Genomic DNA, 22,069 nt, shown 5'->3' with positions numbered 1-22,069 from the left:
TGTATATATAATCAGGATCTCGGAAACGGCTCCAACGATTTTCATTTAAACGAGCAATTCTTGTGTATATATAATCAGGATCTCGGAAACGGCTCCAACGATTTTCATTTAAACGAGCAATTCTTGTGTATATATAATCAGGATCTCGGAAACGGCTCCAACGATTTTCATTTAAACGAGCAATTCTTGTGTATATATAATCAGGATCTCGGAAACGGCTCCAACGATTTTCATTTAAACGAGCAATTCTTGTGTATATATAATCAGGATCTCGCAAACGGCTCCAACGATTTTCATGAAAGTTACAGATTAGGGGCTTTTCGGCTCAAGAAATCGATTTATCAAGATCCTAGGTTTGAGCAAAGCTCGGTTTCCAAGATATATAAACATTTTAAAAATCGCGTTTTTGGAATTATATCAGCGCCATCTCTGGTAGACCGAGCAAAGCTCGGTCAACCGGGTACTATAAACCTTATACCAGTAGCTCAAATTGACGGTCTCTGTGGCGTAGCGGTAGTGCGCTTGTCTGTGATACTAGAGATTCCGGATTCGAATTCCGGCCAGGATGAGACATTAACTTTTTCTGATTGGCCTGGTTCCTAGATAAATTTTTATCTATATAATAAGTATTTGTTATAAAATATAGTAGTCGTTGTGTTTGTAACTCGTAACACAAGTATCGAACTTATTTCGAGGTGAATTCAATCTGCGTAATTTGATCTGTATATATATATTTACATTCATTCGTTTGTTATATAAATTAATTGTGGTGATTCGTATCACAGGTTTCTTTATATTCTAGACACAATTGCTAATAATATCTGTGTAATATATTAAAGATGAATTGTTAAAATTATTTTATTTATTATTTTATTAATGTTTTCCGTATATACGAAAAGATTTGCGTCAACATCGAATACACGGCCTCTATGGCGCAGCGGTTGTACGCTTGTCTGTGACACTGGAGGTCCCAGGTTAGAATCCCGGCCAGGGCATGATGGGAAATGAACTTTTTCTGATTGGCCTGGGTCTTTTATCCATATAAGTATTTATTATAAAATATAATATCGTTGAGTTAGTATCTCGTAACACAAGTCTCGAACTTACTTCGAGGCTAACTCAATCTGTGTAATTTGTCCCGTATATATTTATTTATTTATTATATCTGTGTAACATATTAAAGATAAATTGTTAAAATGATTTTATTTATTACTAGCGACCCGCCCCGGCTTCGCACGGGTGCAAAATTCGGAAAAAATTATACATAAAAATCTTCCTCTTAAATCACTGTACCTGTTACAAAAAACCGCATCAAAATCCGTTGCGTAATTTTCAAGATTTAAGCATACAGACAAACGGACTAAAATAGCGACTTTGTTTTATACTATGTAGTGATTTTATTAATGTTTTCCGTATATACGAAAATATTTGCATCAACATTGAATAAAAATCGTTTGATTTCGACAAGGAATCATTCAAAGATGCGAATGTTCTGTTTCAAGTTGCCGATGGAATGAAAGTAATGTGTACTTCCCCTCCCCAGGGCGGGTACTACGAGGTGGGGTACGGGCCGGGCGGCGCGCGCGACGCGGGCTTCGGGCTCGGCGCCGGCGACCGCTTCGGCCGCGCCGACGCCGCCTCGCCGCAGCAGGTGCGGCGCCGACACACTCACACACGGAGACACACACACGGACACACCAACACACACACACGTCTACAATATTGTGATAGGCCACGTTTGGCTGTTTGTCATGATGATAGAGAATTGATATTGCTCTATTGAATTCTCGTTCTTTTAATAAAATCACGTCTATGTTCCTTGTGGTGTGTGCTATCAGTCTTGAAAACAATGATAGGCTACGTTCGGCTGTTTGAAATTGAATTGAGATTCAAATAGTGACAGGTTGCTAGCCCGTAGCTTACAAGAGGTGTCCCAATAATAAAAGCCTACCTATGCCTAAGTCGCCCGCTCACGGCATCCATGGGATGATGAAATGGTCCTAAAGCCAACAAGATGAAACCAAAGTTTATTATAACGAGTTTGCACAACGTCGATTGCGAACTACTGATTATAATTCGCCACAGTCTTGCGAGTGCCGTGTGGCTCCCGGCACCAATACAAAAAAGAATAGGACCACTCAGGATATAGACGTGACCATATGTATGTATGTATGTACGGTCTTCGAAACGCTATTTTTTTATCAACTCCTGGACTTTAGAATGTGTAATGTATTTATATGAATAAATATGTATTTCCCCAGGTCCCGGCAGCTCTACCACCAGGCTACGCGTACTTCTACCAGCCGCCGCCCAGCACCTACCAGTACGGCGTGTACCCGTACTCGGGGAACGCCGTGTCCGCGCCCAAGGTCTCCTCCTACGCGCAGCAGCAGCCCTACGACCAGGACTCCTACAGCAAGGGTCAGTGCGCCTCGTCCAGCTCCCTGTATATACCGTGACTGTCCCCCAGCGCCCTAGGTCTCCTCCTACGGCAGCAGCAGCCCTACGACCAGGACTCCTACAGCAAGGGTCAGTGCGCCTCGTCCAGCTCCCTGTATATACCGTGACTGTCCCCCAGCGCCCTAGGTCTCCTCCTACGGCAGCAGCAGCCCTACGACCAGGACTCCTACAGCAAGGGTCAGTGCGCCTCGTCCAGCTCCCTGTATATACCGTGACTGTCCCCCAGCGCCCTAGGTCTCCTCCTACGGCAGCAGCAGCCCTACGACCAGGACTCCTACAGCAAGGGTCAGTGCGCCTCGTCCAGCTCCCTGTATATACCGTGACTGTCCCCCAGCGCCCTAGGTCTCCTCCTACGGCAGCAGCAGCCCTACGACCAGGACTCCTACAGCAAGGGTCAGTGCGCCTCGCCCAGCTCCCTGTATATACCGTGACTGTCCCCCAGCGCCCTAGGTCTCCTCCTACGCGCAGCAGCAGCCCTACGACCAGGACTCCTACAGCAAGGGTCAGTGCGCCTCGCCCAGCTCCCTGTATATACCGTGACTGTCCCCCAGCGCCCTAGGTCTCCTGTAGTTCCAAAGGCGAAGGCCCGGGCCTTTTATAGGGCTCCCGGGCGCAGGGGACACCGCAGCTGCGTAATAATAGATAGTGAAATAAAGAAATGGTTTGTTCACACAATAATGCATACATAAAATTACGCCTTTTTCCCGGAGCGGTAAGCTGAGACTACGTATTTCCACTTGCCACGATCTCTGCACACTTCCTTCGCTTCATCCACATTCATAACTCTCTTCATACAAGCTCGGCGGTTTCGGGTACTTTTGACCTGACCCTTTACCAGGACGTCCTTAATTTGATCAAGATACATTAGTCTAGGCCTTCCCACTCCGACCTTTCCCTCCACACTCTCCTTGTATTGTCCTTAGTCAACCTGCTTTCATTCATCCTCTGCATATGACCAATCCATCTTAACATACCCTTATCTATTCCTGTTACTACATCTTCCTTCACATCACATTACAATAATATTATTGGCTAGAATTACAAATTCACAAATGGTTTGTCAAATTTTCTGTGTAGGAATAGATTAAATGAAAATGTGTAGTGTTTTTATATAAACTAATTATTTTGACTGTGTTAAAACTTATAATATTATTTAAGTTTTAAAACACAGTCGAAATAATTATTTCGGGCTAGAACTTTCATAAAAAAAATCACAAATCATTTGCGCTAGCACATATTCTGTGTAAATATTAGGTCCTTACATGCGAAACTGGCGTTTTCTTGTACTGGCAAGTAAAAATTAAACATTGATCACATATTATTAATTCTCTTCCAATAATAATAATAAATAATAATTGTATAATGTTTCCAGGCGGGCCTTACACCGGCGGCTCTAACAAAACAGCGGCGGCGGGCACAGAGCTCAGCAACGCCATGTACAAGACGCACGTCGCTCTCAACAAGGTCAATGTGAGTGGTCAATAACTTATAAATAAATATATACGGGACAAATAACACAGATTGAGTTAGCCTCGAAGTGAGTTCGAGACTTGTGTTACGAGATACTAACTCAACGATACTATATTTTGTAATAAATACTTATATAGATAAACATCCGAAACCCGGGGCAATTAGAGAAGGTTTTTTCCTCATCATGCCCTGGCCGGGATGATGAATGATAGGGACTAATATTATAAATGCGAAAGTTTGTCAGTATGGATGTTTGTTACTCTATCACGCAAAAACTACTGAACCGATTACGATGAAATTTGGTATGTAGGTAGCTGAAGATCCAGAATAACATGTAGGCTACTTTACTTATTGATTGTTACGTTATGATTGAGATGAAGTTGCGGGCGACCTCTTGTATAATATATACATAATGCTACGAGCTACAGGTTCGTCAATTAAGATAAAGGTATTAATATAAATCAGTTAATAACATGATAAAAATACTATGGCGTCGTGTCGTATCCGGCACCAACATAAAAAAAGAATAGGACCACCGTCTCGTTCCTAGGGATTTCGTAAAAGGCGACCTAGGGATAGGCCTATAAACTTGGGATTCTTTTAGGCGATGGGCTGGCAACCTGTCATTATTTGAATCTCAATTCTATTATCAAGCCAAACAGCTGAACGCGGCCTATCCAGTTTTTCAAAACTGTTGGCTCTGTCTACCCCGCAAGGGATATAGACGTGACTATATTATGTATGTATTTTTCAGCAAACAGACCTATCAAAATTATTATATTTTTATTTCCACGCTACATTTAGCTATAAACAACCCACGTTTAGCTAAATAACGATATGTGCCGTTGTCCCCGGCAGAGTTACGAGAAGGCGACGTTCCACAGCGGCACGCCGCCGCCCTTCGGCGCCGGCTCGCACCTCTACATCCCCGCGCCGCCGCACCACCACCACCACCACCAGGTCAGCGTCACCACCACCACACCACCACACTACACTACACCACCACCACCACCACACTACACCACCATGACTGACCAAGTCTTGTGAGAGTATCACCTTTGAACACCACAACATAGCATCAATAGACAATGTTCTAAACAAGTTTTCTGAGAATCACCTTTCAGTAAGGGGTAACATAAATAATAGGTAATGCAAATAATAGGTAATGCAAATAATAGGTAATGCAAATAATAGGTAATGCAAATAATAGGTAATGCAAATAATAGATAATGCAAATAATAGGTAATGCAAATAATAGGTAACGCCACAACTACACTAAACCATCACAGCACATCACCACACGACACGAATTCATCAATAGACAATAATTTTCTGAGAAAGTTTTAAATTTTCTGAGCAAGTTTGTTAATTTTATAAATAACTGTGAAACACACCAAATTAATGTCACTTTCAAATAATCTTGTGTTAATCTAAAAAGTACGGAAAGAATAACTGATTTTAAACTTTCACGTTGCATTATACTACATATTTATAAATAATACGGGTATTAAACGCGTACGTAGCGTGCTTTCGGTGACCACGGATGTAATTGTAACATGATTCGAAACGTCAGAGATAAAACAAAAGTAGGTACGTTACGTACGCGTTTAATACCTGTATTATTTATGAATATTACAGAAAGAATGTTTTCTACAAATTATATATACAACTGATATTAATTTTAAAATCTTGAACTTAAAAATTATATCGAAATTATAGTTTAGAAAATGAAAAAAAAAATAAAAATACATGTTGAACTTGCTTAGATAATTTGGATACTGTTTAAAATGCTCTCAATATTATAATTAGATATTGAATGAAAATAGCATGTGTAGTTTAGTTTATATATATATATATATATATATATATATATATGTTGTGCATGAATTTTTATATTTTCGTCCACAATAAAAATGTGCAAGAGGTTCAGAATTCATTTGCCACTACAGAATTCACGCCACCGTTCATAAGTATATAAATATTGAAATGTCAAACTATATACTTAAAATAAGTAATTTTAAATTTACTTTAAATTTTAATTTACCTTAACTACATATCACTTTAAAACTTTTCAGTCAGAAGGCATACAGACACCCAAACAACCTTTATATATATATTATATATGTACACTATGTAGATTAATGAATGTCCGTATTGCATGACATAATTTAAACCTTAGGAGACCTTTTTAAGCCCAAGTTTTCATATAATCATCGAATACATTTAATTAAATGAAAGATAATTTATTAGGTAAATAATTATGACTCGTACTCTTTTATATGTGTAGCAAATTGGCGCCATATTTCAATCTCATTTTTGCTATCCATCTAAATGTTATGAACAATAAATTAATATATCTATTAATTTATAAAATATAGCATCGTTGAGTTAGTATCTCGTAACACAAGTCTCGAACTTACTTCGAGGCTAACTCGATCCGTGTAATGTATCCCGAACATATTTAAAAAAAAAGTGAAGTAACGTTGTATGGAAACTTAAGCTTATTAAGGGGGGAGTTATAATTTATTAGGTTTTTTAGTGTTTGCTTTCGTTTGTAGATGGATGCGCGGGTGAACAGTAGTCATAATAGGCGGGTAAGTTAATATATACACGCATACATTATTTATATTATATATATATATAGATTATATATTGAGCTGAGCGCACGGAACAAATTTGCGTCACACTTTGCTGTAATTTTTTTTTGTAAAATAACCTTTTTCCGGAGGGGTGGGCTGAGACTACAACTTTCCAAGTGACATTTAGTCTTTTATGTAGAACGAGTTGTTAAATTAATTTGGGTGACAAAAGAATATTTTTTTTTATGGTTTTACACAATATTGAAATAGAAGTGTGACGTGAGTCTTATAAAATTTAGCACTATAATTAACATTTAATAAGATTTATAAGTTATTGTTATATATTTATTTAAAGTACAACTACCCGCCTTTAGCATGTACCTATGTATATGTATTTTTTATATTAATTATGTATAAATAAAAAATTTGTTAAATATAAAATATGATCTAATGCCGTACAATAATAATATTAAATAACCATTACTGGTATAGGCTTAATAATAAAATTTAGATTTAAATAGTGACAGGCTAATAGATTTGAGATTGCTAGTGACATGTTGCTTGCCCATCGCCTTAAAGTTAATTAGTTTTAAGTTTTATCTGTAAATACTAGCTTTTGCCGAGCGTCGCTGCCGTGGAAATTCTGTGTGCCAAATTTCTACAAAATTCGGTTCCATATTGTTTCGTTACTAACATGCAAATAAACAAATCTTTCCTGTTTATTAAATCAAAATCAATATTTTATAAAAACAAAAAAATAACGTCATTTTTCAAGTTTCAATCTTTATAAGATTGAAGCTTGAAGAAATGACGTGAAAATATAAGTATTTTTTTAAAGCTACATACTACCTAAGCTCTCTTTAGACTAGCGTCCCCGACGTCTATCCACATCAAAATAATGTGTGTTTGTATGTGTGTGTGTCCGCGCAGGAGAGCGGCGCGGCGGGGCGCTCGTCGTCGTCGAAGCCGCCGCCGAGCAAGCCCGCCTACTCGCAGTCCTACTGGGCGCCCAACTAGTGCCCACGGTCAGTACCACCACTACTCAACTATTTAGAATAGAATAGATTTATTGCCAAACAATTTCTTGGATATTTAGGTTTTTAGGTCTTCTTCTTCCTGGCTATAGACCGGGTTGCGTCCTAACCGCTCTGGAGAGGAGCCCGGGGTAAGCTCTTGACCATGGATCCTGGATTGGGTGAGTCAGGTTTTTACACGAAGCGACTCCCGTCTGGCCGTCGCTAACTTTACAGGGGAACTTAACACGTTTTAGGTTTTTAGTTATTCCTTGGTTATTTAGTTTTTTTAAGAGTTTTAGTTAGATTTAGTTAGTTTAAAAATAGAAAAAAGAAGAAAATAAAAAGGACTTGGGCTCGTCATCTCCATGTTTATTTCAGAATACATATTTTTCGAATCTGAATCCTACTATACTATTATAAAGGCGAAAGTTTGTATGGATGTTTGTTATTCTTTCACGCAAAAACTACTGAACCGATTACCATGAAATTTGGTATGTAGGTAGCTGAAGACCCAGAATAACACATAGGCTACTTTTTATCCCAGAGTTCCCGCGGGATTGATAGGGTTTCCATACGGACGAAGTCGCGGGCGGCCTCTAGTTGCATATAAGTATAAAAAGTGCTTATCAGTAATTCGTAACAAAGCCATCTAGTGGAAATCGGTGGAACTACAACACCGTCACAATACATATTGATGCCTATCTATTCTTAAATAGTTGTGAGAAAACAGTAAGATGGCGCTGTCGATTTACCCACTATGAACTCACGCTCCTTTTATTTTCTATCTTAAACCTATATATCCAAGCAAGCGCTTGGCATTTCTTCAATTTTACGAGATCCAATCAATCAATCTACGGTCAAGGAACCCCGGGCTCCTCCAGAGAGTGGTGAGGACGCCAGAAGGAAGAAAACAGTTTCAATTCAATGCGATGAAAACAAAATTACAAATATTTTTAAATTGTAGTAACATACAGTATTAAATGTAACAGTGTTACCACTTTTATATGTTACACCGATGTTTCTGCGCGGGCGTCGTAATGTTTGTGTGCCGCGAAAATGATTGAGCGGTTGAGCCAATAAGAGCGCGCCATTTCCAAAAAGTGATATCCCGTGGCAGATGCGGATGTAAATCGGATCGTGGGTCCGGCAGCTCGGAGGTTAACGATTGATGTCATTAACCTTGAATTAAACTAAATCAAAATCGAGCTGAACATGGCCTATCAGTCTTTGCAATACTGTTGTCTACCCCGCAGGGGATATAGACGTGACTATATGTATGTATGTAATTAATAAAGATCGGAATAGGTAGATTGAATTGGGGTCAATGAACTGAAACGTATATATAAATATGGACATGCCTCCGTCCGGGATTGCGGGATTTGTAAATTATAAAGATTTTTTCCGGAATTTTTACCAGTGGGATGAAGAATATATTGGTGGTAGCTGTTTTCCCCCTACTTAGTTCACGTAAATTGTAGTCCTATGTTACCCGCGGACAATGTAGTTTACTGTAAGTGTAAGTACTGAAATGGAATCCCGGGAAAGAGGCTTATCCATGTTATGCTTTCTATGGTAATTCATGATGCAAGTACATAAAATCAATGTACCTATTCCGATTCTCTGGTGATTAACCTCGCCCGTTTCCGTTGCAGGCACCCGCCACTCGGTCGTTAGACACATGTACATAGAACGCCGCGTGGGCCCTCCATACAGTCAATTGACGCCGTACAATGGCGCGACTGATCCAACACTACGTCTTACGTGTACCTACTATATGTGTAATGTAAAATAAAATGAAAGGAAATTGATCGAAAAACTATGTTAATATTTCTTTTTGAAATTCGTGAGGTTGACTTTTTGTAAAACGCCCTCTGAAAAACCATAGGTTATAATATGATTGTTTAAAATTAACTGTAGTAGTTTTATATATGAAAATATGTATATGTATGTAAGAGTTGGTACGCTGTGCGCGCCGAATCTTTTTTGTATTTAGTTGACACTTTTTGTAATTACAATAATATTATTGAAAATGTCATAGGTAATCGTAATGCAGATTCGTCGAGGTCTTTTTTATGTGGAAGAATGATGTGTGATCTCGCGGGCATTTGTATGAGGGAAATACACATATTGGAACCTGATGTTTGTTTTATTGTTATACTAGCTTTTACCAGTGTGAATTTAGCGCCTATTTCAATAAGCGACGAATTTAAAGCCATCTACAAAAAAGCGAAGAAATTACTACCTAATAAAAGTAGAATTAAATGCAACCCTACAAAAAGCGTACAATTTAGAGCCACCTAAAAATAATACAAGTTTTTCCCAAATCCCACTGACAGATTGCTAGCCCGTCGCCTAAAAGAAGAATCCCAAGTTTATAAGCCTATCCTGTAGTCGCCTTTTACGACATCCATGGGAAAGAGATGGATGAGTTATATTCTTTTTCCTATTGGTACCCCAAACCACACGGCAGTTTCAGTTGTCAGTTTTCATATTAGGCCTATCCACTAATGTTTTTAAATCTGTGGATCAATCATATCTGAGGAAATCGCACCGGAGTTTGGGAAGATATAAATTGCAGCAATAAAGGTTTGTATTAGTTTCTATCGAGATAATTAATCATATAACAAATTATAACATGTTTGATATTATCAGGACTCAGTATAATAAATAATTATTAACACCAAGGGTTTTGAAAAAATAAAACGAGTAGACAAACAATTTATAAAATAAATTTATTAATGAACAATAAAACATTATTAACAATGTTAATAAAAAAAAGCACCACATGGAATGATTAATATATCGTTTTTGGTCCCAAAACTCCTTTTACCCAAATATCAGGTCAAATTAGTAGCAGGACTGTCTAGCAACCCTAAAAAGACCTTTAGGTCACGTTCAGCTGTTAGGCTTAATGATAGAATTGAGATGAGATGATACAATTGCGATGTTTCTAAAACCTGTTCCTTTTTAGTGTGCTCGAGCCTTTAACGAGAATGCGTTATGAACAGAGATCGGAATAGGTAGATTGATTTTATGTACTTGCATCATGAATTACCATAGAAAGTATAACATGGATAAGCCTCTTTCCGCGATTCCATTTCAGTACTTACACTTACAGTAAACTACATTGTCCGCGGGTAACATAGGACTACAATTTACGTGAACGAAGTCGGGGGAAAACAGCTACCACTAATATATTCTTCATCCCACTTGTAAAAATTCCGGAAAAAATCCTAATAATTTACAAATCCCGCAATCCCGGACGGAGGCATGTCCATATTAATATACTGCCCTGGTATAACTAAAATGCCGTTATCTGCCAAATCCTTGTTTTAAGTAAAACGTCAAAAACTGCGGTAAAAATTTAAACTGATGCCATTCATCAATGAGAACGTCTATTTTCGACTTAAAGGTACCAAAAAGTCGTATATACAGATCGAAAGAGATTTCTTTTTCTTATTTTACTGGTAAAAAGGTGTAAATCCTGATGTCAGATAACGGCATTTTAGTTATACCACGGCAGTATATACGTTTCAGTTCATTGACCCCAATTCAATCTACCTATTCCGATCTTTAATTATGAGATTTTTTATTAAATTATGTATGAGATGTGTCTCACAGCTCGTCGCAATGAGAACATAAGTCGCGGATGTTATAAGTAAGTTGCGGCCGCGTCGTCCACTATCCAATAGAGAGAACCTGATGTAGGCTTCACCCTGCCGGCGGGTAGGTCCTCCTTGTCTTTAATAATGCGCTGAAATGATATAGGAATTTATTGTATTTATTCATTTATTTATTTATTTTTTATATTAACAATAAGCAAGTGACTTATCTATACTAATATTATAAAGCTGAAGAGTTTGTTTGTTTGAACGCGCTCATCTCAGGAACTACTGGTTCGAATTGAAAAATTCTTTTTGTGTTGAATAGACCGAGGAAGGCTTAAGGCTATGAAACATCACGCTGCAACTATAAGGAGCTAAGAAATAATGGAAAATGTGAAAAAAAAACGGGGAAAATTATTCACCCTTGAGGGCCTTCAATGCCCAAAACAATTATTCCACGCGGACGAAGTCGTGGGCACAGCTAGTTTATTTTATAACTATGTACTATTTCTTATAACTGTGTAAATTTCTGTGCAATAAAGATATAAGCTGTGTCGTTCCCGGCATCAATAAAAAAGAAAAGAATTGGACCACTCCATCTCCTTCCCCTGGATGTCATAAAAAGCGACCGAGGGACAGGCTTAATAGACTTGGGATACTTCTTTTAGGCGACGGACTAGCAACCTGTCACTATTTGAATCTCAATTCTATCAACAAGCCAGACAGGTGAACGTGGCCTATCAGTCTTTTCAAGAACGTTGGCTCTGTCTACCCCGCAAGGGATATAGACGTGACTATATGTACGTATCAAGATATTACAAACAAACAACTTGATTTTTTGTTTCCCACTTACCTTGACCATTTCAGCTTTCCCCGCTCCGCTGATAGCGAACAAACAGTTCCTTGCGTTATTTATAACCGGGTATGTCAGAGTCACTCGTTCGGGAGGTGGCTTCGGTGAGTCCGTGATGGGAGCCACTCGTAGTGTTTTCTCTTCGAGGAGACGGTGTCCCGGGAACAGGGAACAAGTGTGGCCATCCGGTCCCATGCCCAGGAGGAGCAGGTCAAACTTGATATTGTCGCTACCGAAAGCCGCTTTCAACTTTTCCGAATAATCTTTAGCTGCTTCGTCGACTGAAATTAGTGAGGAAGTAATTTCATTTATTTATTTAATTAAACTTTATGTGCCGTGTGGTTACTGAGGCCAATGAAAAAATAATAGGACCACTCCATTTGTTTGCCATGGATGTCGTAAAAGGTGACTAAGTGACAGGCTTTTAAGCTTGGGATTCTTTTAGGTGATGGGCTAGCAACCTGTCACTATTTGAATCTCAATTCTATCATTAGGCCAAACAGCTCAACGATGCCTGTCTGCCTATCAAGATTGCTGACTCTGTCTTACCCGCAAGGGATATAAATGTGAACAGATGGAAATGAAAATGTACAACAGCCCCCATACCATGGTTCGCATGAAGCAGTTTTTATCTATCAGAAAACTAAAGTTATACAGCGATAATTATACATTAGTTTGAATACTAACCGATGGTCTTTTGGCGAATGAAAATTGTGATTGTGAGGAAACCTGCACATTCAAGCAACCATGATTGATCCAATATGGGTTAGGTTAGGTATTTGCAGATGCAAAGGTTACATACATACATATAATCACGTCTATATCTTTTGCGGGGTCGACAGAGCCTATGGTCTTGTAAAGACTGAGAGGCCACATTCAGCTATTTGGCTTTAAGATAGGACTGAGATTCAAATAGTGACAGGTTGCTAGCCCATCGCCTAAAAGAAGAATCCCAAGTTTATAAGCCTACCCCTTAGTCGCCTTTACGACATCTATGGGAAAGAGATGGAGTGGTCTTATTCTTTTTTGTGCAAAGGTTACTTTGTGTAAAAACCTAACTGACCCAATCCAGGATCCATGGTCAAAGGCATACCCCAGGCTCCTTTCTGAAGAGGTGAGGATGCAGCTGTGACTAAAGACAGAGACATTTATTTACCTGTAACACCTGGCTTTATAACAATAAACTGACTTTCATTCAAATCAGTTTTTGGTAGGAGCTGCCTTTTGTAAGTCCCAAATGTAGAATCCTCACTGTCTTCGGGCACTACTCGTTCATCGCAAAATGCTAACACCCATTTTGACCATTCCGTGTCTATCCGGGGTAGACTCTCGCAGAGATATTTGACAACAGAGCCTCCTGGAACATTAATATTCATACATACATACATATATATGGTCACAACTATATCCCTTGCGGGATGGACAGAGCAAACAGTCTTGAAAAGACTGAATGGCCACGTTCAGCTATTAATATTCATTATTCATATAAACACGCCTATATCCCTTGCGGGGTATACAGAGCCAACCAACCGTCTTAGATAAACTGATAGACCATGTTCAGCTGTTTGGCTAAATGATAGAATTAGTCACAGGTTACAGCCCATCTCTTAAAAAAAGAATCTCAAGTTTATAAGCATCAAGTCTCGAAAGCTACATTCGTTGATACAGACTTGATCACACTGTACGAATTATCAATATCTCCATGAAGGCAATAGTTTATTTTATTTATTGTCTCTGTCAAACCCGTTGTGGATAAAGACGTGATTGTATGATGAAAAAAATGGAGGCATAAATTTTCCTATGGTAAAGATTAGAAAAAACCTTTGTACTCACCCGAGAGGCCAACAAAAAACTTTCCTCTATTGAGAATAGCATCACCAGATATCTTTTCTATGTATGATGACAATTTATTTATAATTTCTTGTTCGTTGCTTACTTTTATTGTCGTCATTTTTATACTAATTCAATTTTATCTACATGTAAATTGGAACGCAAGAAAAATTATTACAAACTTTGCAAATTAGGTACGTTTTTTCTTACCGGATTTACTACACCGGTAATGATTTCATTCATTGATGTGACTTTGACAATTCTGACATTGCCAATGTCAAAATGTTGTGTTCCCTTTAGCGTAAAATCTTTCATATATAAAATATATGCATGTAGAAAACAGCGTCACTATTTATAAAATAATTATGTAACGAACTAAAACTAAAGACATTTTAATCAATATTAATATTAAAAGCAAAATATATATGTAAATACATAAATAATATTTGTATGAAAAATTTCGAAAAGGAAAACTGTACTATAATTTCACCAGGATACAGCAAGTCAGGATGGCCGAGCGGTCTAAGGCGCTGCGTTCAGGTCGCAGTCCACTTCTGTGGGCGTGGGTTCGAATCCCACTTCTGACAAGGTAATTTTTTATTTTTAAATACATACATATAGTCACGTCTATATCCATTACGGGCTAGACAAAGCCAACTGTCTTGAAAAGACTGATTAGCCACGCTCAATATTTTGGTTTGATGATAAAATTGAGATTCAAATAGTGACAGGTTGCTAGCCCATAGCTAGGTTGAATCCCAAGTTTATTAGCCTATCTCTTAGTCGCCTTTGAAAATATTTATGGGAAAGAGAAAGAGTGGTCCTATTCTTTTTTTCTTTTAATTGGTGCCGAGAACCACACTGCACCAAAAACTAGGTAACGAATTTTCATGAAACTTTTCATTACATGGCTTAAAACCTGGAATAAAATAATAATATGTATCTACTTAATAAGTGAAAATTTATGTCGGAGATTAAAAATTCTGTTACTTTGTTCAAATGGACGTAGTCGCGGGTAACAGCTTCTTGTTTATCCCTAGCTACCTAGGTATTTATGCTGAATTATGGTATCATAACATATAATCACGTCAATATCTCTTGCGGGGTAGGCAGAGCCAGCAGTCATCAAAAGTTCAAAAGGCCGTTCAGCTATATAGTGACAGCAGGTAATGTAATGTAGTAATGGCATTGCTCCTTTAGATTTGTCGTTGACGAAAAAATTAGACTTATATTGATTTATGACATCCATACGACACAAGTCACAAAAATAAAATCACGCGACGCTATCAGTTAAAAAACAGCGAAAAATCTAAATCGCGCAAGGAAAGATTGCACGGATTAGAGCATAGACATTTACAATTTTTATTCTATTTTCAAATTGAATTTTTTTTATACCAGTGGATATAAAAAATATAAAAGGAGCAAAAGATCGCCCCTCGATAGGGTTTTTGTGCACGGGTTACACAAGAGTGGTTGTCACCGACTGGTCAAACAGGCAGTTAAAATGAGACACAACCTCATTCGTTAGTAGGTAGTACTGGCTGGAAAATAAGTGAAATTAAAAAAAAGGAACAAAAATTGTATGATTAGCGCCAAACCGAATTGAAGTTATTGTTTTATTTTTTAGTCCAACTTATTAATTATATTAATTTAAAGTTAGTTAGTTAGTTCATCAGTGCATATTGTGAAAGTGTAAAATATCCTTAAAAGTATTGTGAATACAGTGCAATCTACATATCTTGTTCTGCAGTTTTCTTCACGACACCTACAAATCCTTCTGTTTGCTTATATTTCATGAAACCTTTATGAGCTCATTAAACATTGGTCCTAATCGAGCCACATAAATTGGCGTCCTTTATCGTCCTTGATATTTTGTTTTGTACATATAGAAAGAAAGAAGAAAGAAAGAAAGAAAGAAAAATCTTTATTTGGCGCAAGATGTAACATAACATTTTCATTCATAAACAGAGATAAAAATAAAAAAAAAAAAAATAAAAAAAAAAAAAAATACATGATGCGACCAAAAGGGTTAAACAAGTTTCTCTTATATCTGGTACAACATTTTCGTACTTCCTTTCTGAGCTTTTGTAAAAAAATTCATACATCTTGTACATACTTTATAACCAACTTCAGAAGAACGTTAGATATTTTTCTTCTCCATCTATAATTTGTAGTTGAAACATCTCATCGCAAGTGAAATCACAATAAAGCGTGCCCAGTAGGAGACTAGGAAACGCAGTAAAACATGCAGTCCAGTGCTAGAAGAACTGAACGATTTATACACTTACTGTGATGTAGAATTGTGAGTGAGACTGTGTGAAGGCAAATCTGTGTAGTACTTATATCTTTATATTTCAAGAGTGCACCAGAAGATCAACAATTTAAGAAGAACTAAATAGATCATTAGCATTGCGTTTGTAAAACTTTCGTTTAGTTCATCAAAAATGGAAGCTATATTAAACGTGCAAAATAAATTAAAATCATCTATAATTAAAGCATTAATCAATTTTCAAAACTATCCATCTGATATAATATCTCCTGAAAACATCGAGATTCGATTAGAAAATTTAGAATATGATTGGATATTATTTAGAAACAATGATAATAAGCTGTACAGTATACCTAACATATTAGAGCAATCAGAATTTCAGAATTCAGACTATATAACGAACTCTATGTATGATGAAGTCGAGGAAGTATATATAGAGTGCAAGACGAGTATGAAATTAAGTTTGAAAACATTTAAGGATTCAAATTCTGTCAAGAACAAAAATATTAATTTTGCCTCTGGAATTAAATTACAAAAAATTTGTATACCTACATTTTCTGGAAAATACACTGAATGGATTACATTTCGAGACATGTTTTTAACACTTATACATAATAATAGTTTACTGGACGACTTACAAAAAATTCATTATTTAAAATGTCACCTTACGAATGAAGCAGAACAACTTGTCCGTCATATACCTGTAACGGCTTCAAATTACACTCTGTGTTGGTCTCGGCTTGAAAAACGATATAACAATAAACGATACCTTGTAAATAGCATTTTGAAACGTTTGTTTGCACTGCATCGAATGGTCACTGAATCGGCATCAGCTCTCAAGGATTTACTCGATACCACCACTGACTGTATGAGCGCACTAAGCAACTTGGGCATCGATGTGAGTAATTGGGACTTAATCGTTATACACATCGTGACTCTCAAATTAGACGACGAGTCCAGGAAACAATGGGAATTAAAGGTGACAAACACAGATCCAGACGATTTACCTACATTAGAACAACTTTTAAGTTTTCTTTCATGTAGATATAGAGCACTAGAATTTATAGAACCTGTAAATAAATGTACACAATCAAAATTAATAAAATGTAAACAAGAAAATGAAAATATGAGGTCATTGTATATTGCAAATAGTTCAAAACTCCTTTGTGAATATTGTTCAGGTCAACACAAATTGTGTTTTTGTAAAAAGTTTCAGTTGCAAGAATTTAGTAAACGAAATGAATTTGTTATAAATAATCGTATCTGTATGAATTGTTTAGGAGGGAATCATTCCGTTAACTATTGCTTAAAGACCACTAACTGCAAAATCTGTAATGAACGCCATCACTCACTTCTTCATCCTCAATATCAAGTTTCTTCAATTGTTTCTCAAAATAATGAAAGAGTATCTACAAACGGGCTAGACGAGCCAATTTTAACTTGTTTTAGTAGAGATAACTCACATTCATCAGTGCTGTTACCTACCGCATTGGTAGAAGTTCAATCAAAATCGAATAATAAGCATATAGGCCTTGCACTTGTAGATAATTGTTCACAAACTTCATTTATTTTAGATTCTTTAGTCAATAACTTAGGTTTAAAGAAAATCCCAGTAAAAAGTAAGATTTTTGGTTTAGGTCATAGATCAGTAGAGTCCAAGTACAAAGTGCTATTAAAAATGAAATCAACTGTATATCCAAGTGTTGAAATTAAAACTTATGCTTATGTACTTAATGGAATTGGAAATTACGTCCCACCAAAAGAGGCAACTTCATTACATTGGAAACATTCCAGAACATTTCCAGTAGCTAATCCATATTTTTATTTACCTGGTAATATAGATATTTTGTTAGGTGCAGATGTGTATTCACATATAATACAGAATGGATTGATAAAAGAGAGTTCTCGATATCCCATAGCACAACATACAACATTAGGTTGGATTTTGTCAGGTCAAATTAAAGCACAGAATTAAAGAGAACCATGCTATTACGTTTACGAAATGTATTTTGTTTGGTAAACTATTTTAATACTTGCAATTTCTATGTATTCTAAAAGATAATTCAATCGTACCCATATTCTGTACATTTTTTAACTAATTATAAGTTTGATGTTAACAAACATTAGTAGAGCCACACGGTGGGCGGGATAGTTTTAGTTGGTAATAGTTATAATTTTTATAAGAGTTTGAATAATTGACAATTCATAACGTTCTTACCAAGAGAGTACTTTTTTTTATAAATAAAGGACATTCTGTCCTTGGTGGGCGGTATGGTCAAACAGGCAGTTAAAATGAGACACAACCTCATTCGTTAGTAGGTAGTACTGGCTGGAAAATAAGTGAAATTAAAAAAAAGGAACAAAAATTGTATGATTAGCGCCAAACCGAATTGAAGTTATTGTTTTATTTTTTAGTCCAACTTATTAATTATATTAATTTAAAGTTAGTTAGTTAGTTCATCAGTGCATATTGTGAAAGTGTAAAATATCCTTAAAAGTATTGTGAATACAGTGCAATCTACATATCTTGTTCTGCAGTTTTCTTCACGACACCTACAAATCCTTCTGTTTGCTTATATTTCATGAAACCTTTATGAGCTCATTAAACACCGACAATTCCTACGCCGCGCTAAGGTTTAGGCCGTCAAAGGTTTTTGTCTCGACGACACTTTAAGGATAGGCGCCATCTTTAAGTTGCCGGAGTGACCAATGACGACGAACCAGAGCGTGAAGAGAGGACCTGGAGATTTTAACACCTCCCCCAGCACGCAGAATTTGCACAACGACCATGTATCCATGTCCTATGACACCCTAATTTATGGGATTCATTAACACACACATCCGATCGTTGATTGAACTAGAGGGTATGCAATCTCTAAGTAACGGATTTACCGAGGGGCGATCCAACAAGTTGACGAATTTTATGATCACTTACAAACGTTTCGACTAGCCAATATACAAGTTGCACTCAAAAATGCACTTAATCTTTGGCAATAGAGTTCATTTTATGAATATTGGCTGTTTAGAGTAATGTGGTACATATATTTTTACGTTTTTACCTTTTAAGTACCATTTGGTTCTATATCTAATCAATACAGATCAATAAGGAAGCTAGATTTATGATAAAATTGATTTTATTTTAGTGCTTGTGCAATATAACAAACTGCCATCTATGCACAAAGTGAAATAAATAGATTTCCTATTTGCTAACAGATGGCAGTAGTGATGTTTAAGAATTTAAAGCTATCCAACAACAGATGGCATTATAAAATTATACTTTTTCTGTGCTCATAGATGGCATTAGTGTAAAGGTAAATAACGCAATAGGCAAAGACAATAGGATGAATGAATATTGTACTTGAAATTGAAACTCTTCAACGAGGGAAATTTAATGAATAAATAAATATATACGGTACAAATTACACACATCGAGTTAGCGTCGGAGTAGATTCGAAACTTCTGTAACGAGATACCTACCAACTTAATGTATACAACTCAACATTTACTTCACTATCTTGATACTACAGAAATGATGTGTTATCGTCTTACAGCCCCCATCTCTCAAAGACGATGATAACGTGGCGAATACTTACACTTTTATATTCGCGACTCCGCCCGTGTAAAACGAAAAATCCCGATAATTTCCGTTCCCGCGGGATTCCTGGGAAATCTCTCTGTACACTGTATGAGTATCATGTTTTTAGACCTAGTGGTTTGGCTGTGCGTGCGTTAGATAGATAGATACAACTCTTTATTGCACCATAAGAGTAAAACATACAAAACAGCACAAAGCAGATATAGATGGTACAAAGGCGGACTTATCGCTAATGCAATCTCTTCCAGTCAACCTTTGGGTGGAAGGAAACCAAACAGGAGATCGGCGTTGGCGCAGAGCAAGATAAATAATGACACGTTTAGTTACAAACTTAGTTTTAATCCATACCATGCATCTATATAAATAAGTATAATAAACTAAAATAATAACTTCATTCATACATACAAACCATCACGCCTGTTTCCCATTGGGGTAGGCAGAGACTATGGATTTCCACTTGCTACGATCCTTACAGACCTCTCCCGTTTATTTTTTGAGATTCAATCGGTCATCATCTGTTATGTTATGATGGTTTGTATGTATTTATAACAAGTATTTTAGTTTATTATACTTATTTAAATAGATTTGTGATCATTTGTAGTATGGATTAAAAATAAATTTGTAACTTTTTATCTTTCGCCGTGTGATTCCCGACACTTTTGTATAGGACTCCTTATCTTTCCCATGGATTTCGTAAAAGGTGACTAAAGGCAAGGCTAATAAATTAAAGAGTTAACTTTTTGACAATGTGCTAGCTGTCATTATTATTTAAATCTCAATTCCATCGCAGCTGAACATCGGCTTTCAGTCTTTTAAAAACTGTTGACTCTATTTACCCGGTAAGAGATAAAGACAAGATTATATCTATGTATGTATGTATAATAATTGATTTTTATGTTACAGAACGTATATTTTTCGACCTCAGACGCAATGCCGACCACATGCTTCTACGTACGAGAAGTGGGTGAATGTCGCATTATTAATACACATTCATATAATAGCGAGAGAATGCATCTGGAATTACGTAGGACGGCAAATGTTATGCATTTGTTTGTTTATCTTATACTAGCTTTTCCTCGCTACATCGTCCGCGTGGAATAGTTATTTTGGGCATCATTTAAGCTCTCAATGATGAATAATTTACCCCGTATTTTTCACATATTCCATTATTTCTTTGCTCCTTATAGTTGCAGCGTGATGTTATACAGGCTTAAAGCCTTCTTCGATAAATGGTCTATGTAACATTAAGATTTTTTTTACTAGAAATTACTTAAAAATTATGCGAGCGAGTTCGTATTTCTTAATTACCGAAGTAAAGTTCTGTTATCCCGTACTCGGCTTTTACTTCTCAATCTCGCCCCGCTGTATTGGTAAAGCTTAGATAATTTGGTCGTGTGAGATAATGAATCCTACTAATATTATAAATGCGAAAGTTTGTGAGTATGTCAGTATGGATGTTTGTTACTCTTTCACGCAAAAACTACTGTATCGATTACGATGAAATTTGGTATGTAGGTAGCTGAAGACCCAGAATAACATATTGGCTACTTTCCATCCCGGAGTCCCGGCGGGAATGATTCCACGCGGACGAAGTCGCGGGCGGCCTCTAGTAAGACATACATAATGGGAGTGTGAATATACATAATGGATTAGGAAGACAGACGAACGATATGTATGTAACACACTTATAGTCACGTCTATATCCCTTGCGGTGTAGATAGAGCCATCAGTCTTGAAAAGACTGAAAGGCCACATTAAGCTTTGTAATGGAATTGAGATTCAAATAGTGACAGGTTGCTAGCCCATCGCCTGCAAGAAGAATCCCAACTTTATTAGCCTATCCTTTAGTCGCCTTTTGTGAATGCGCTGCGAAAACGGTTCAATATACGAAAAATATATGTACGAAAGAATAATTCTTCTTGAAATAATCTAAAAAAATGTCCACGACAGTATATGTCTATCTTATAAGATTAACTCTCTAGACCTGTTTTTATGGTAGGTAATCGGTATAAAATCGTGTTATAAATTTTATAAAGCTGAGGAGGCTGTTCGCAAAAATAAATGTTGACCAAAATAACTATTCCACGCGTACGAAGTCGCGGGCACATCTAGTTTACTAATAAAGATCTCTTAAATCTTATCCGTGTGAGAATGCACATTGTGAATAACTATAATAAGCCTTTTTAGTCTATTAGGTATATAAGATTGTATTGAAAGCTCGCACTAAAAAAAAAGGTGTGTAAAAATCCTACCATCACCTTATCAGCAGCGGTTGCCCTTGACCTGAATCCAGGTCTGCGTAGACGCCGCACGGCCATATGTGCTTATATGTAACAGTTTGTGCCGTGCCGTGTGGTTCCCGGCACCAATACAAAATAGAATAAGACCACTC

General features: G+C 36.9%; 2 protein-coding genes and 1 non-coding gene across 6 annotated transcripts in view; 2 read left to right on the top strand and 1 right to left on the bottom strand.

Annotated features, from left to right (window-relative positions):
* Positions 1–9,663, top strand: part of LOC106131718 (protein lingerer) — a 36,825-nt gene extending 27,162 nt beyond the window's left edge. For 3 of the 4 annotated variants that reach the window (XM_060951783.1, XM_060951781.1, XM_060951782.1), the window contains exons 20-26: positions 1,544–1,651; positions 2,262–2,421; positions 3,833–3,930; positions 4,789–4,890; positions 6,489–6,524; positions 7,440–7,534; positions 9,178–9,663. In XM_060951783.1, coding sequence (XP_060807766.1) covers positions 1,544–1,651; positions 2,262–2,421; positions 3,833–3,930; positions 4,789–4,890; positions 6,489–6,524; positions 7,440–7,526 — 591 coding nt within the window. In that variant the 3' untranslated portion in view covers positions 7,527–7,534; positions 9,178–9,663. The remainder of the gene's footprint in view (positions 1–1,543; positions 1,652–2,261; positions 2,422–3,832; positions 3,931–4,788; positions 4,891–6,488; positions 6,525–7,439; positions 7,535–9,177) is intronic. The other variant, XM_060951784.1, reaches the window with a different exon arrangement.
* A 575-nt stretch (positions 9,664–10,238) lies between these two features.
* Positions 10,239–14,072, bottom strand: LOC106131728 (6-phosphogluconolactonase). Its single transcript, XM_013330902.2, has 4 exons — positions 13,817–14,072; positions 13,140–13,340; positions 11,984–12,264; positions 10,239–11,279 (listed from the first exon to the last, which is right to left on the bottom strand). Exons 1-4 carry the CDS (start codon positions 13,932–13,934, stop codon positions 11,178–11,180), a joined length of 702 nt encoding a protein of 233 aa, XP_013186356.1. The 5' UTR covers positions 13,935–14,072; the 3' UTR covers positions 10,239–11,177.
* A 244-nt stretch (positions 14,073–14,316) lies between these two features.
* Positions 14,317–14,400, top strand: Trnal-cag (transfer RNA leucine (anticodon CAG)). The gene has a single exon. It is a non-coding gene; the product is annotated as a tRNA-Leu (tRNA).
* Positions 14,401–22,069: the final 7,669 nt, after the last annotated feature.

Source organism: Amyelois transitella, chromosome 26 (genome assembly GCF_032362555.1).
Source record: "Amyelois transitella isolate CPQ chromosome 26, ilAmyTran1.1, whole genome shotgun sequence".
NCBI lineage: Eukaryota > Metazoa > Arthropoda > Insecta > Lepidoptera > Pyralidae > Amyelois > Amyelois transitella.
The sequence above is the reverse complement of the archived record's forward strand: the minus strand, read 5'-3'. Positions and strand labels throughout refer to the sequence as shown.